The 12,458-nt window shown below is 45.8% G+C and overlaps 1 protein-coding gene across 3 annotated transcripts; it reads left to right on the top strand.

Moving 5' to 3' along the window:
- Positions 1 to 672: 672 nt before the first annotated feature.
- On the top strand, positions 673 to 12,423 carry vezt (vezatin, adherens junctions transmembrane protein). Of its 3 annotated transcripts, none has more exons than XM_034577921.1 (12): positions 673 to 832; positions 1,902 to 2,027; positions 5,722 to 5,811; positions 5,900 to 6,084; positions 6,347 to 6,631; positions 7,284 to 7,430; positions 7,659 to 7,806; positions 8,302 to 8,660; positions 9,079 to 9,272; positions 9,893 to 9,999; positions 10,177 to 10,384; positions 10,517 to 12,423. In XM_034577921.1, the coding sequence occupies exons 1-12, from the start codon at positions 797 to 799 to the stop codon at positions 11,065 to 11,067; spliced, it is 2,436 nt and encodes an 811-aa protein (XP_034433812.1). In that variant the 5' UTR covers positions 673 to 796; the 3' UTR covers positions 11,068 to 12,423. The 3 variants fall into 3 exon arrangements, with proteins under 3 accessions (XP_034433812.1, XP_034433811.1, XP_034433813.1); XM_034577920.1 differs by having other exon boundaries at positions 7,272 to 7,430; XM_034577922.1 differs by lacking the exon at positions 673 to 832 and adding an exon at positions 898 to 1,271 and having other exon boundaries at positions 7,272 to 7,430.
- Positions 12,424 to 12,458: the final 35 nt, after the last annotated feature.

The raw sequence follows: 12,458 nt of genomic DNA, 5'->3' as shown, positions 1-12,458 counted from the left end.
GGACATTTACATAGGTCGTGGAATATGTATAAACAATCTATCTTATAGGATAAGATTATATAGTAGTAAATAAGTAAATAAAATACACAGATATCTCCACTGTTTATGTTAACTTTAACTTATTATAACACCACTCAGCTATTGTATTGTAGTACACACCCATAAGTAGTATAATGCACACATTTTTCTTATTCATATTTACAGAATCTGGTTTTATTGCCAAGCAGGTTTACACATATACAACAGATGTGCTGTGGTGTATTTGTGCAAGTATGAAGATGAACAATATAAAAATAGGAAACAAAATTAAATACAGAAAATGCTATAAGCAAGAGGGAGGGAGTGTGTGATTTATGTCAAATAATATTAATACATTTTGTCTCTGACATCTCAACACTACTTTGGTCAAACTAACCTTCACCTTCAGATTTCTTCTCAATATTCAGTTTGCATTAATCTAAAAAGATTCAATCTGACGAGGAAAAGCAGGAAGTCCTCTAATTTTGATTGGGAAAAATTACTATTGATTATTGGATTGATTGACTGAATTGATCTGGCCATTGAATTGAAACTGTACATTTTAGTTGCTGTTCCCTCTCGTGGCCGCTTGAGGCGCTCTGACACAGTCGGAGCGACGGTTGTTGAGGACGAGCATCATGGGATATGTAGTTTTTTGGACCCGGACTTTTAGCCACCGGCTGAACTGCTCCTAACTTCCAAGCGGCTGCTGCCTCCGACCGCCGCCGCCTACAACCCCCATCATGCTGGACGGGCTGCGGGTAGATGGCGCAGAGCAATGACTGAGGAGTTCGATGAAGACGTGGTTTTCGAGGTTAGTGTCGTTATTTACATTTTTTTTTTAAAAAACACCTGCAAACTTTTTATTGCGATGTCATGGCGCTCGGTGTGTTTGCGGCAGCTAGCTTAGCTTAGCTTAGCGAGCTAACGGGCTAACGGGCATGCTAGCTCCGCCAGAAGCAGCCGCCCCGCTTTGTCAGCGCGGAACAAATCCACCGATTTGGCCGGAGACGGACCGCGGAGCTGCCAAGGAGCTTTGCCGGTCATGAGGGAGGCTCAGCTCGGCCACACGGTTCATTGTTGTCGGTGTTTCGTGATTGTTAGACCAGTTGCTGGAGGAGGAGGAGGAGGAGGAGGTGGATCAGACCCAATGCGTCGGTTCCGGAAACACATACACACACACTCACTCACACACTAACACTGACACATCTGGGTGGTGACAACATGAGCTGCGGCTTCGTGTGACAATGCATGTGAGTAGCTTCTCGTTGTTTTGCCTGTGACTGTGCAGATGTGCAGCACAACAGGCTGCAGACACAGATGCTGCAGACACAGATGCTCGGAGACAGATGCTCAGACATCTTTTTTTTGGCACTAATCCGACCATGGTGCAGTTTGTCCTCCTCTGTTCTCCTCACGGCGGATGTCTGAGCTGTTTTTCTGTCCAGGGGCGAGAAGCTGCATCGCCTGTGTGGATGCTGAGGCTGAGAACACAGCCGGGACATTTGCATGAGTTGACAGATTTGGCTTTACAGCATCCCTCCCTTATAGAAAGAGAAAGTAAGCTGCAGAGAGGGGCGCTGTGGGTGAGGGTGGAGCCCCCTCAACTTTATCTGATCAATCCTGAGGGGAAAGTCGACAGCTCAGAGAATCGGCGGCGCTTTAGGACTCCTGCGAAAAACTAGAGAACAATCCGGTTGTGTGATAGCTCGACCTGCATGAAACCGATGACCTAATCACCTGCATTCTCTTCTGCCTCCTTCCATCTGGCGCTTTTTTTTTTACCCGTCTCCTCCATCATTCCTCAGCTGCTTCTACAAGGTGTCTGACTGTCTCTCTCTCTCTCTCTCTCTCTCTCTCTCTCTCTCTCTCTCTCTTTGCAGAACTCTCCTCTCTTCCAGTACCTGCACGATCTAGGCCACACAGACTTCGAGGCATGTCCGACGGCATCGCAGGAGGAGGAATATGGAGGACCAGAGGGAGACCTCCCCCCGCCACAGAGAACCTCCGTGAGTTTCCTCCATCACTGACACATGTCGAATGTCACACATGGCCTCATCGCTGCCGTTCTCCAGATCTCCAGCTTATTTAATGGACGCATCAATCTTAATTCATCTCTGTTTATTGTCACAGAGGGAAATTTGCAGCCATAAAGAGACTTGATCACAAAACAAATTCAAACACATAAGTTAGATGATTAAAATGATTATTAGTTGCAACTAAGGACTGTAAATTGACATAGATGACGCATCTCCACCTCCACCCACTTTTCAGAACTGAAGCCAAAACATCCCAGACAGGAACGCTGCCATCTTGATGATGTAATATGGTGCCGGAGTTTTTGCAGTTGTGTTGGGGGGGTGGAGCCGTGGTAGCAAAGTCTCGCCGATACACACACCCGATCAATCGCGAGTCAGTCTCAGCTGTCAATCATCAAATAAGTAATTAAAACATATGACCATACATCAGTGTGACAAGAACTACCTCAAATGACGGGTCCACCTCTGTCTCCATCATTATCGAACCTCGATTACTTTCAATTCAAATGATCTGCATCGCTGACCTGGGTCAGTGTGTGTGTCTGTCTGTCTGTGTGTCTGTCTGTCTGTGTGTCTCTGTGTCTCTGTTTGACTTGTGCAGTCAGACAGAAAGTAATTAATTTGACTATTGACTCACAACAATCACACACACTGGCACAGAATCACCCCCAGTTATGCACACTGGTTTACATGCGTCACTTCAGTCGGAGAGTGTTGGGCAGACATGGCTGGGAGGAATCCCTTCACACACATACAGGTATTCTGTGTTGCATGTTCTTGACTCTGTGATTGGGAAGAGAACCTTTTCCTGTGTTGCATCCCCCCCCCCCCCCCCCCCCCCCCCCCCCTCTCTCTCTCTCTCTCTCTCTCTCTCTCTCTCTCTCTCTCTCTCTCTCTCTCTCTCTCTCTCTCTCTCCGGCTGTTGTGCCAATATTAGAAGCGATAGGACAAATGTGATTACTGAGACTCGCTCTGCTTTCCCTCTGACGTCATTCCTCTTATACACTCTGTGTGAGTGTTCTACGGAAATTCACATGTGTGCGCCTGTTTTTTAATACACTTCTTCTCTGCACTCAAAAAGGATTATAACGGTTCACTTTTAATGCCACTTGCATTAATCCTATTAAACCATTGACGACTGAAGTTTGAGAAACGTGTCCTGAAAAGCTGAGGAACACATGACCCTCATCCTCTCCCTGGTTCCCTCCCCCTCATCTTCCTCCTCTTGCAACGGGAAACAGCGTTGTGTTTCCTTCATTCAGGAACTTTCCGTACGTGTCACGCTTCCTCTCTGGTTTGCTGTTGTTCTAATGAGTCGACGGGGGGGGGTTTCAGATGAAACAGGAAAGCGTATGGCTCATCCCTCCACGACCAGTTTCCTGGAGCTCAGAGAAAGTCGGCTCCGAGACGAACATCATGTTCACGCTGATAAGCCACAGTTTAGTTGTGGTTAACAGCAAAGGGCCTCTCTGTGTGAGCTTGTCTGGTATGTACAGTATGTGTGGCAGTCTGTCCTTGACCTGATATTGTGGAGGTCGTGCACATTTATCTTCTAATACAATAAAATAAAGAAGTTGCTTTATTCCTGAAGTTTTGGCTTGAATCCTCACACATCACATGAATGGATGAGAAATCTGTTTCCCGCTCTCATTGACCCTCTTACCTTGTACCCTGTTGTGAACATAAAGCACTTTAATATAGTCTCAGGTATAAATGTGAGTAAAAGCCTCTGGAATCTAGTGTTAAATTGTATTTACCCAATTTTATCGCCTGAAAATTAAAGGTGTCTCTTGCAGTCAGGTATGAGAGGGATCTTTCTCGTACAGAATGTGTATTTGGCAACATGAAACATGCCTCGGTGCTGTGAGGTCAATTCAGATGTTTCTTTTACATATTTTATTACCATATTTCCCTGGTTTGGTTCTTGCTCTGTGGTTATGTTGCTTAAGCAAATAAGTCATCCTAGCCGTCAAGTGGAGAATTGCTTTTAATCTCATCTGTTCCAGGCTAGAGCTGAAACAATAAAGTGGCATATTGACAGAAAATGTAGACATTAAATATATTAAACTGAATATCTCTGGGGGGTTTTATTTGCTGCCTGAACAAAACTAGAAATCTGTAGTTGTCACTTTCGTCTTCAGGAAAGTGTGGTGGGTTTATAGGTCAAACTCTTAGTGTGTTAATTGGGAAAATAATGTGCAGCCGTGAAACTGTAAAACCGGATTTGCCAGTTTTACAACTGTGTAATGATGTTCAGGCAAATTTAAGGATCTTAACTGTACATGGGAGAAATGGTTTTAATGTTTTTAATCAGTATGTCAGATTGTCCACAAGAAACTGTAACTGGGCAAACTGGAATCACATACGTGTTATCATAAGTGAGATCCAGTGTTGTGTGTTCACTGTCTCACACAGTAACAGTCAGACCACTGCTCCCTGTGACACCAGTAGAATACTGATGAGTGGCTCAGGATATTAACTGCTGTGTGGGTGTGTGTACACATACACACTCACACACTCACACACACATTGTTGGCTGAGACCGATGACCAGGGTTGTGTGAATGTCCAGCCCTGGTGCTCAGTCTCTGATCAATAATCAATCTGACCGCATCTGTTAGACTAACAACTTGTGTTTTACCCTCCAGGAAAGGGTCATGGTGCAGATGTCCCAGTCTGGATCAATAACCCCCCCAATGCATCTGTCTCACAAACAAACACGTCGCACACGTGCACGTTCCACAGGATGTTGTTATGCAGGATTTCTCTGTTTTTAAACTCTTAACTGATAAGAACGGACGCGTGTGTTATTTTTACAGCCTCGACACAAACATCTTTCAGAATTAGTCTAAACAAAGAACTTCAGTGATGCCACACACACACACACACACACACACACACACTTAAGCAGATTACATTAGATCCTATTCATGATTAGGCTTTACACGGGTTAGGAATATTTTGTGTGCTCTCAGCAGTTGGAAGAAAAAACGTTTTTGCAGCATTTTTGAAAAAGCCTGAGAGTTTTGTTCTACGCTGAAATGTCAGTGCACTTAAAATGTGACGCTCTGTGGCGATTGAATGTTTCAGTGTGTTTACACAGGGACTCCCCCGGTGCTGGGAATAGAACAAGTGTGTGTTTCTGTGTAGTGTCTCCAGTGAAATGCGAACAAACGTGTTTCTTTTTCTGGAACTAAAACCTCTCTTCCCTCTCTGACAACCATGTATTTAAAAAGGGATCAAAATTTGAGTTTTTATTGATGCTGAAAATGTAAACACTCAGTTATAATTCCAAAGCAGAAATCCACCAAAGTGAAACCAGGGTGTGTTTTTTCTGTCCTGCTATATAAGACCCAGGAGTGAGTTTTTACAAACACACATTGCACTTGTTGTTGTTGGCTGAAAGAGTTTGTCTCCTGGGAAACTCCTTTTGACCGTGAGCGAGTGTTACTCACTTGTTATTGGTTGTGTGTGATTACTGGGAAATGCACTCGTGGTTCGTGGGAGCAAGACAAAATGATGGTTGGACTTGCAGGTGTATTACTTAGTGTTTTGATATGGAATATATTTCAAATTGTCAGATCCACTGGGGCTTATTGAAAGTGCTGCATTGGAGCATTTACTTAATTGACTGCATTATAACGTCTCCCCTGTGTGTTTTGCAGGGAGGACGGTTGTGGAGGTTGGCTGAGGCCGTGTGGAGATGGAGCCCGATGCACCAGGCAGCTGCATCCCATAAGCTGGAGCAGCAGCTGGTAGGTAGAAAACAATGCTGACACTAAAACCACCACCTTCGCATACTTTTATTTTGAAAGGTGTTTCTTTTCCCCCTCCATCTTGCAGGACTGCGTGTTCGGCCAGTACTCGGTGAGGTGCATTCTGGACCAGGACGTGCTGCTGCAGGAGGACGTGGAGCTGATTGAGCTGTTGGACCCGAGCCTGCTCACCCTCGCCTCCTCGCTCTCCGGCTCACCCAGCCGAGCGAGCACCCTGCCCAGACCGAGCTTCATCGCCAGGCCCTCCCTCTGGTACGTTGGTGGAAGGGAGAAACACATGTGCACAGCGGATGGGCAAGATAATTGGATCACCAGAGAATATAATGCTTTCCAATACAACACCAGTACAAAGTGAACCTACAGCCTCAAAAATGAATCAATACCTCTTGTAGTATAATCATTCTTTGGGAAACCTTTATTTCCCCAAAAAGTATTATGTTAAATTTTACATTAAAGTATTTTCTCAGCCAATTCCTGTGTCGCTGATCAGAGTTCTTGTCTCTCCCTCTCGCAGGGACATGGCGGGGCTGGTTGGCCTTGCCGCGGTGCTGATGGGTCTTTGCTCCGTGTCCGAGGGCCTCTGGTCTCTGGCTGTGGCCCCCTGGAGCCTGGCCCTGCTGGGCTGGGTGGGGCTGAGGGGGATCACGCTCTGGAGACGGGGCCGTGTGCAGAGGGCCATCCACGCCCGCGTCACACAGCTCCAGACTATGGTCCACAACGGCAAGACTCTGACGGGCCTGTCTCGTAAAGCCCTGCGTCTGGTGCAGGAGACCGAGGTCATCTCCAGAGGATTCACCCTGTAAGTGTGCTCTTCTCACGTCCACCTGCCTGTCAATCAAACACATAATGATCATGTGAATTCATATCTCCAGCTGAGCCTGCTCAATTATCTCCCTCCTTTGTCGACAGTGTGTTAATTAACCTCCGCAGGTAGCGAGTCTCAAGCAGTTCAATTATTTATGTTAGAGTAGATCTTATTTGTCTGTTCAGCTTTAACATCACAGAAAATCTTTGTTAATCTGGTATTGTACCAAGGACACTAAGTGATTTAAAGAATTAGTTTTTTAATCACATGAGAGGATCTCTAGTTTTTCTATATCACAACAAAAAAATATTTTGTTTTTTTTTTAAGTCTAAACAATCGATTAATTGAAAAAAACTATAATGAGGATAATAATGTTGAGCTAATCGGCTGTGTAGCACCACGGAGAGCGGTATCAATCTTATCATCTAACTCTCCCAAGAAAATTGATGTAATTAATAGTCAAATAGCTGAGTAGTGTGACATTCCTGTGTAGTGTTCAAGTCTGAATTGTCTCCGTGTTTTGTTTTGTCGCGTAGCAAACGTCTGTTATTTAGTGATGTGGTGTTCAGTGTTGTGTGTGCCCCCCTGCCTCTCTGGGACGTCTCCACAGTTGTATCACATTTCACTTGTCAAGTTTGCTCGACAGGGTGAGTGCGGCAGGCTCCTTTAGCAGGGCGGGTCCAGGGGCGGTGCCGCGTGGCCAGCAGCTGATTGGACTGAGGAAGGCTCTCTACCGGGCCCTCCGCTCAGCCTTCAGAGCCTCGCGTAGGGCCACCTGTCACATGCTCAAGGCATATCCTTTCTCGTATATCACATTGTTTTATATTTATTTTTAGATTAAATGCCATTAATAAGCAGAATCCCAGGTCCTCCTTTCAAAGTTGATATCTAGAGCCATTTACAGGCGTATACAAAACAACTCTTGATAAGATATACATTAATTGAAATGGAGGAATATGTAACTCTCTACAGATGGTCATTGTTTTCATAGACGTGTGGTGCGTCCTTAACCCCTGCAAACGTTTCCTCTCAACTCTGAGATCGATAACGTGACCAACTATGTGTCTGCGGTGCCTCTGAAGGAGCTGGGCCTCGGCCTGGGAATCGAGCACCTGGGTGACGAGCAGGCGCAGGAGCTGACGGACGACTACAGCCTGCCTGCCCTGAAGGTAAATCCAGCAGGTTTAAACCTGGAGAATCGAGAGGAGGTGGTGCAGGGAGGTAGCACAAGTCAGAAAGATGAAGGTCAGGCGTGCACTGTTCTACAGGACGTTCCTTTAATGACAGGACAAGAATATAGTGAACTTTTTATTTAGTTTTCACTTGATTTTCTTGCTTGACTACATGTTTGTTCCAATGGTTTTCATTTTTCACCACTAGAAAAGGATCAAAATGCCGATGGAAACTTCTCAAGCCACTCGTAACTCGTAAATCCACCTGATCCACTTCTCTGTTGTCCATCGTTGTGCTCAGTGTCTGTTTTGGCTCTACTTTCCTCTCTGATTCAGAGCTTTGAGGAAGGTGATAGTTTGACAAGTGTATTCATGCACTGACCTGAGGTAAAGAGGCTTGAGGCGGCAACAGCTCAAAGATTATGTAAAAGAGAAAAAAGAGCAGTGCTGGGAATTATGACGACAGGTGTTTGTTGGTTTGTTCTCCTGCAGATGCTGTACCAGCTGTGGGTGGGACAAAGCTCTGAATGTTTCCGCCGAATGGCCCTTCTGCTGTCCCCACGACGAATAGAGGAGCCAGAAGAGGGCGCGCTCAAAGGAGAACCCCCCCCTCTTCCTCCATCTCCCCTGCACCTCTCTATCGCCGCGGTAACTGAGCCCCTGCATCTCGCCCTGGCCGGCTGCCTCTACGAAGTGCAGCGCAGCTACGACTTCCACCGACACTTTGAAACCCAGCCGAGGTCGACGGGCTCCGACAAGACCGGGCGAGCCAGGGAGAAGTGCCGAGAGCTCAACACCCTGCACACGTCCATCCGAAGCCTTCAGCTGCACCTCAAGGCCCTGCTCAGCGAGTGAGACACACACACACACACACACACACACACACACACACACACACACACACACACACACACACACACACACACACACACACACACACACACACACACACACACACACACCCTCTGACTGGCCTCATTCTACACCTCCATTAAGATCAAATGAGACTTTAATAATGAGTATGGTGAAACTGGGTCACTGCACCAGCAACACAAGAATAGTACATTGTAAAGGAATGTGCATAAGGACATAGTACATTAGGTTTGAGTGTTGTACTGAAAATATATGAATTAAAAGTCAAAAGAACTGCAGCGCTTCCACAGTGTGTCAGGAAACATCTGTATTAAAAGTATTTACCACTTAAAGTTGTTAGATAATTTTCCCTCGCTGTTGACACCGCTCTTCCTCCTCTGTGTCCGACGTCGTCAGGATGATCATCCTGGAGGACGACCTGGAGAAACTGATGGTTTCCAAGGAGCTGACGGAGCTGTCGTGCGACGGCTACCAGGACCTCAACGACCGGCTGCACCAGCTGCAGCCGCACATGCAGGCCAGCACGGGCTGCTGGGAGGACAGCGTCAACCAGGTGGCGCGCATGCTGAGACGGGCCAACGCCTGTTCGGGTGAGCAGACACAAGCTCAATCAAACTAAGTCGGGGCCAGCGGCGTTTCCTAACTTCTCAGTTTTAGGCGCTCGAAAACTCCAGGCTAGTGTGGACGGCAGGCGTTACCGTAGCGACAATGATGCGTTTTGAAACTAAATCGTACTTTTAAAAAGACTTTTAAAAGTACTCTTGATAAGTAACAATCACTAATACAGTGAATATATTTTAGTAAAAATAAAAATGTCTATTTATGCCATAAAGTCAGCAACATGCTGCTGTTTCCTTCAGGTTGTGACCTGCTATAGTGTCATGGCAGCTTTCTATGTGAAGCTGACATTATGACCACATACTTGTCGGTTCTTTACTCATCATTCCCTGCTCCTCACGGTGCTACGCAACATATACACAACACCCTCTTTAGTCACATATTGTTTCCATATTTACTGTCGTCCTATTTTTAACAGACTTCCTACTTCCTTTACCATGACTCAAGTCTGTTGCCCGTCATGGAGGAAGTCGCTCCTCCAGAATGTAGGACGAGAAAACAGGCCGTGACCTTCAACACAGTGACCAAACTGCATGGCCGAGCTGTTGTGGTGATTTTATTGCAGAAATTTAAGTTTACACAATCTCTGCAGGTAATGCTGAAGGTCAGGAGCAGTGTGGAACTCCTGTGACTGAGATTCCTGCTCCTCCTCCGTCGTACCCCTTGATCCTGGACAGAGACCCTGTGCCAGAGGAGCTGGTAGGATCAAATCTCCTCCTTTCACCTGATATCTCTCATTGTCTTTCTCTGTTTACACAAAATGTCTGTCATAACAGTTAATATTTTTGTACACGTTGTTTCAATTTGACGCTCAACACCTTTTCCCTCTATCTTCTCCTCATGTCGTCGCCCTGTTGCACTGTTTGGTTCGACCAGGAGTGGGAGGCCTACGTGTCCGACTCAGACTCTGACGGTGAAGGCAGAGGGTCTTGGTCCGACATTTTGTCACCGGAGGAACGGGAGCGTCAGCGCCGTGAGAGGGAGGAGTCTCGTCGCGTCCTGTCGGAGCTGAAGGCTGTCCTGGGCTTCCGTGCATCAGAGGGGGAGAGGATGAAGAGGAAGCAGCTGCTCTTCAATGACCAAGGTCTGCATTGGTGTTTATCTGCCATCCGTCTTTCTGCTGATACTCAGGACGATAAAATAATCCACAAGTCAAAATCATAAATCAGTATACGATTCGATCCCTAAATCCTGTTTGTCTTTCTTCGTCTTGCAGCTGCTGTGGCGCTTTCAGCTTGCACTGAAGATTCAGATCCTGCCACCAACCCACCAGATGCTCCGACTTCTGTAGGATCGGCAGAAACCGGCGATGAGGAGGGAAACCACATCTCAGAGCAGAGAAGCGATGGGGAAGAAACAGACAGGGTGAGTCCTGACCCCTCCATGGAGCCGGTGATGGAGTTCAGCTGTGGTTCGAAGGGAGAGGACGAGGAGTCGGGAGTGAGTCCGGTCTGCAACAGAGGAGGAGGAGGAGGGTCCGAGCTTCACCAGTACGACGGGCTCCTGGAGGAGGGGGCGGAGTCCCAGAACGGCCTGGACTGTCTCCTGAAGCCCAAAGTCACCGCCGTCTCCTTGATGGACAGACTGGCGGAGATCCACGGCTCCGAGGCTCTGAGTTTCAGCTCCGCCCTCGCCGCTCAGGTGGCGGCACGCTCACACTCGCGCGTCAAAATGGAGGAGCAGACGTTTGGAGACGACGGGGAGGAGGACGAGGAGGAGGAGGACGAAGAGGAGGAATGCGACAGACGAACACCGGAGAAGGACTGAAATGAAACTTTACTGCTTTATCCGAGCACTGAGCAGAGACTGTGTTAATGTCCGGTCGTCGGGTGTCTTTTATCGATGCGTCTGCTGTGTTACATCTTAACTCTACCTGGTGATGAGATATTTAAATTTCACTCTCTATTACTCATCCGTCCATGTTACTGTACATTACCCACAATTCTTACTGCTCTCATGCTGTTAAAACTCAGGTACCTGAACCACTAAAACAAAATCCAGACTTGACAGTGTTGAGGTCAGAAGAACAGAATGTCGACAGATTACTTGGTGACAGTCGATCGGTAGATGTGAAAACAAAGATTGTAAGAAAACAAGTGTCAGAACTGTCGATGTTGAAAAGATATTTGTGGTGAAGGAGTGAAAGACTCATAATAATAATACTCTGAGACACGAGTGGTGATTCTGACGGTTTGTTCAGACAGAAAGAAAGAAAAATAAAGATCCAAGGTGGCAATTCACTCAGCAAAAGTTTCCATATGAGCAGAAAAGACCTTTATGAATCTGTTAAAATATCATTAAATTATTATAACTCATGAATTCCTTTGTACATTACTTTAATCCTGCAGCTGGTAAATGTGGGGCTGATTTTAATTACTGTTGAGTAAATTCCCCCGGGAATCAACAAAGACTTCTTTTATCTGAACTCATAAAACTTGTATCTGAAATACAAACGTAATTTATTTGTTGGTTTTACTTTGTGTTAATTCTTCTGAAGTTGTAGGTTCAAAGAATAAATCAGAGAGATACTCAAAAAAATTCCTCAAAATTATTATTTATATAAAGTAATAATGGCTAATAAGTTGCTTTCTAACAGTGTAGTTGGTACTTTGGATAGTTTCCTAAGACTAACATTGGGTCGAACTTTACCAAGACCACGATGCGGACATTGACTCATGGTTTTTGACATTATTTCACATTTAATTATGATAAACTATTTTTTGGCCTAGATTGTTATGTGTTTAGGAAACCCTCCAATACAAAAAATTGTTTTTGCAAAAATGAAAAAAATCTAGCCTTTTCTGTCTGAACAGCTCATACAGCAGAATGTTGATCTCAGCCGACCTTAGTTATTAGAGGCAGACACACAAAGTGCAAGAAGAGATGGTGGAATGTTACGTCTAATGTCTTCAATGCCTCATTTCATGTCTCTGTGGGTCGTAACAGTAAAGTGGACACACATTCACAATCCTATTCACAGTGACGCAGAAACGATTCATGAAGACTGAAGCAGTCCTGTTTTCTTTGTGTTTTCAGGGACACAAACGTCACAACACCTTGTTCGTGACACTGAAGTGTGCGCGGCTTGAATTTAGTGAATGTTTGCTGCTGTGAGGTTTAAAGTCAAACACCTGTGAGTGTGTGAGGAAAGAGGAGGC

This window comes from Hippoglossus hippoglossus, chromosome 23, assembly GCF_009819705.1.
Source record: "Hippoglossus hippoglossus isolate fHipHip1 chromosome 23, fHipHip1.pri, whole genome shotgun sequence".
Lineage (NCBI taxonomy): Eukaryota > Metazoa > Chordata > Actinopteri > Pleuronectiformes > Pleuronectidae > Hippoglossus > Hippoglossus hippoglossus.
This window is presented reverse-complemented; position numbering and strand designations above follow the sequence as displayed.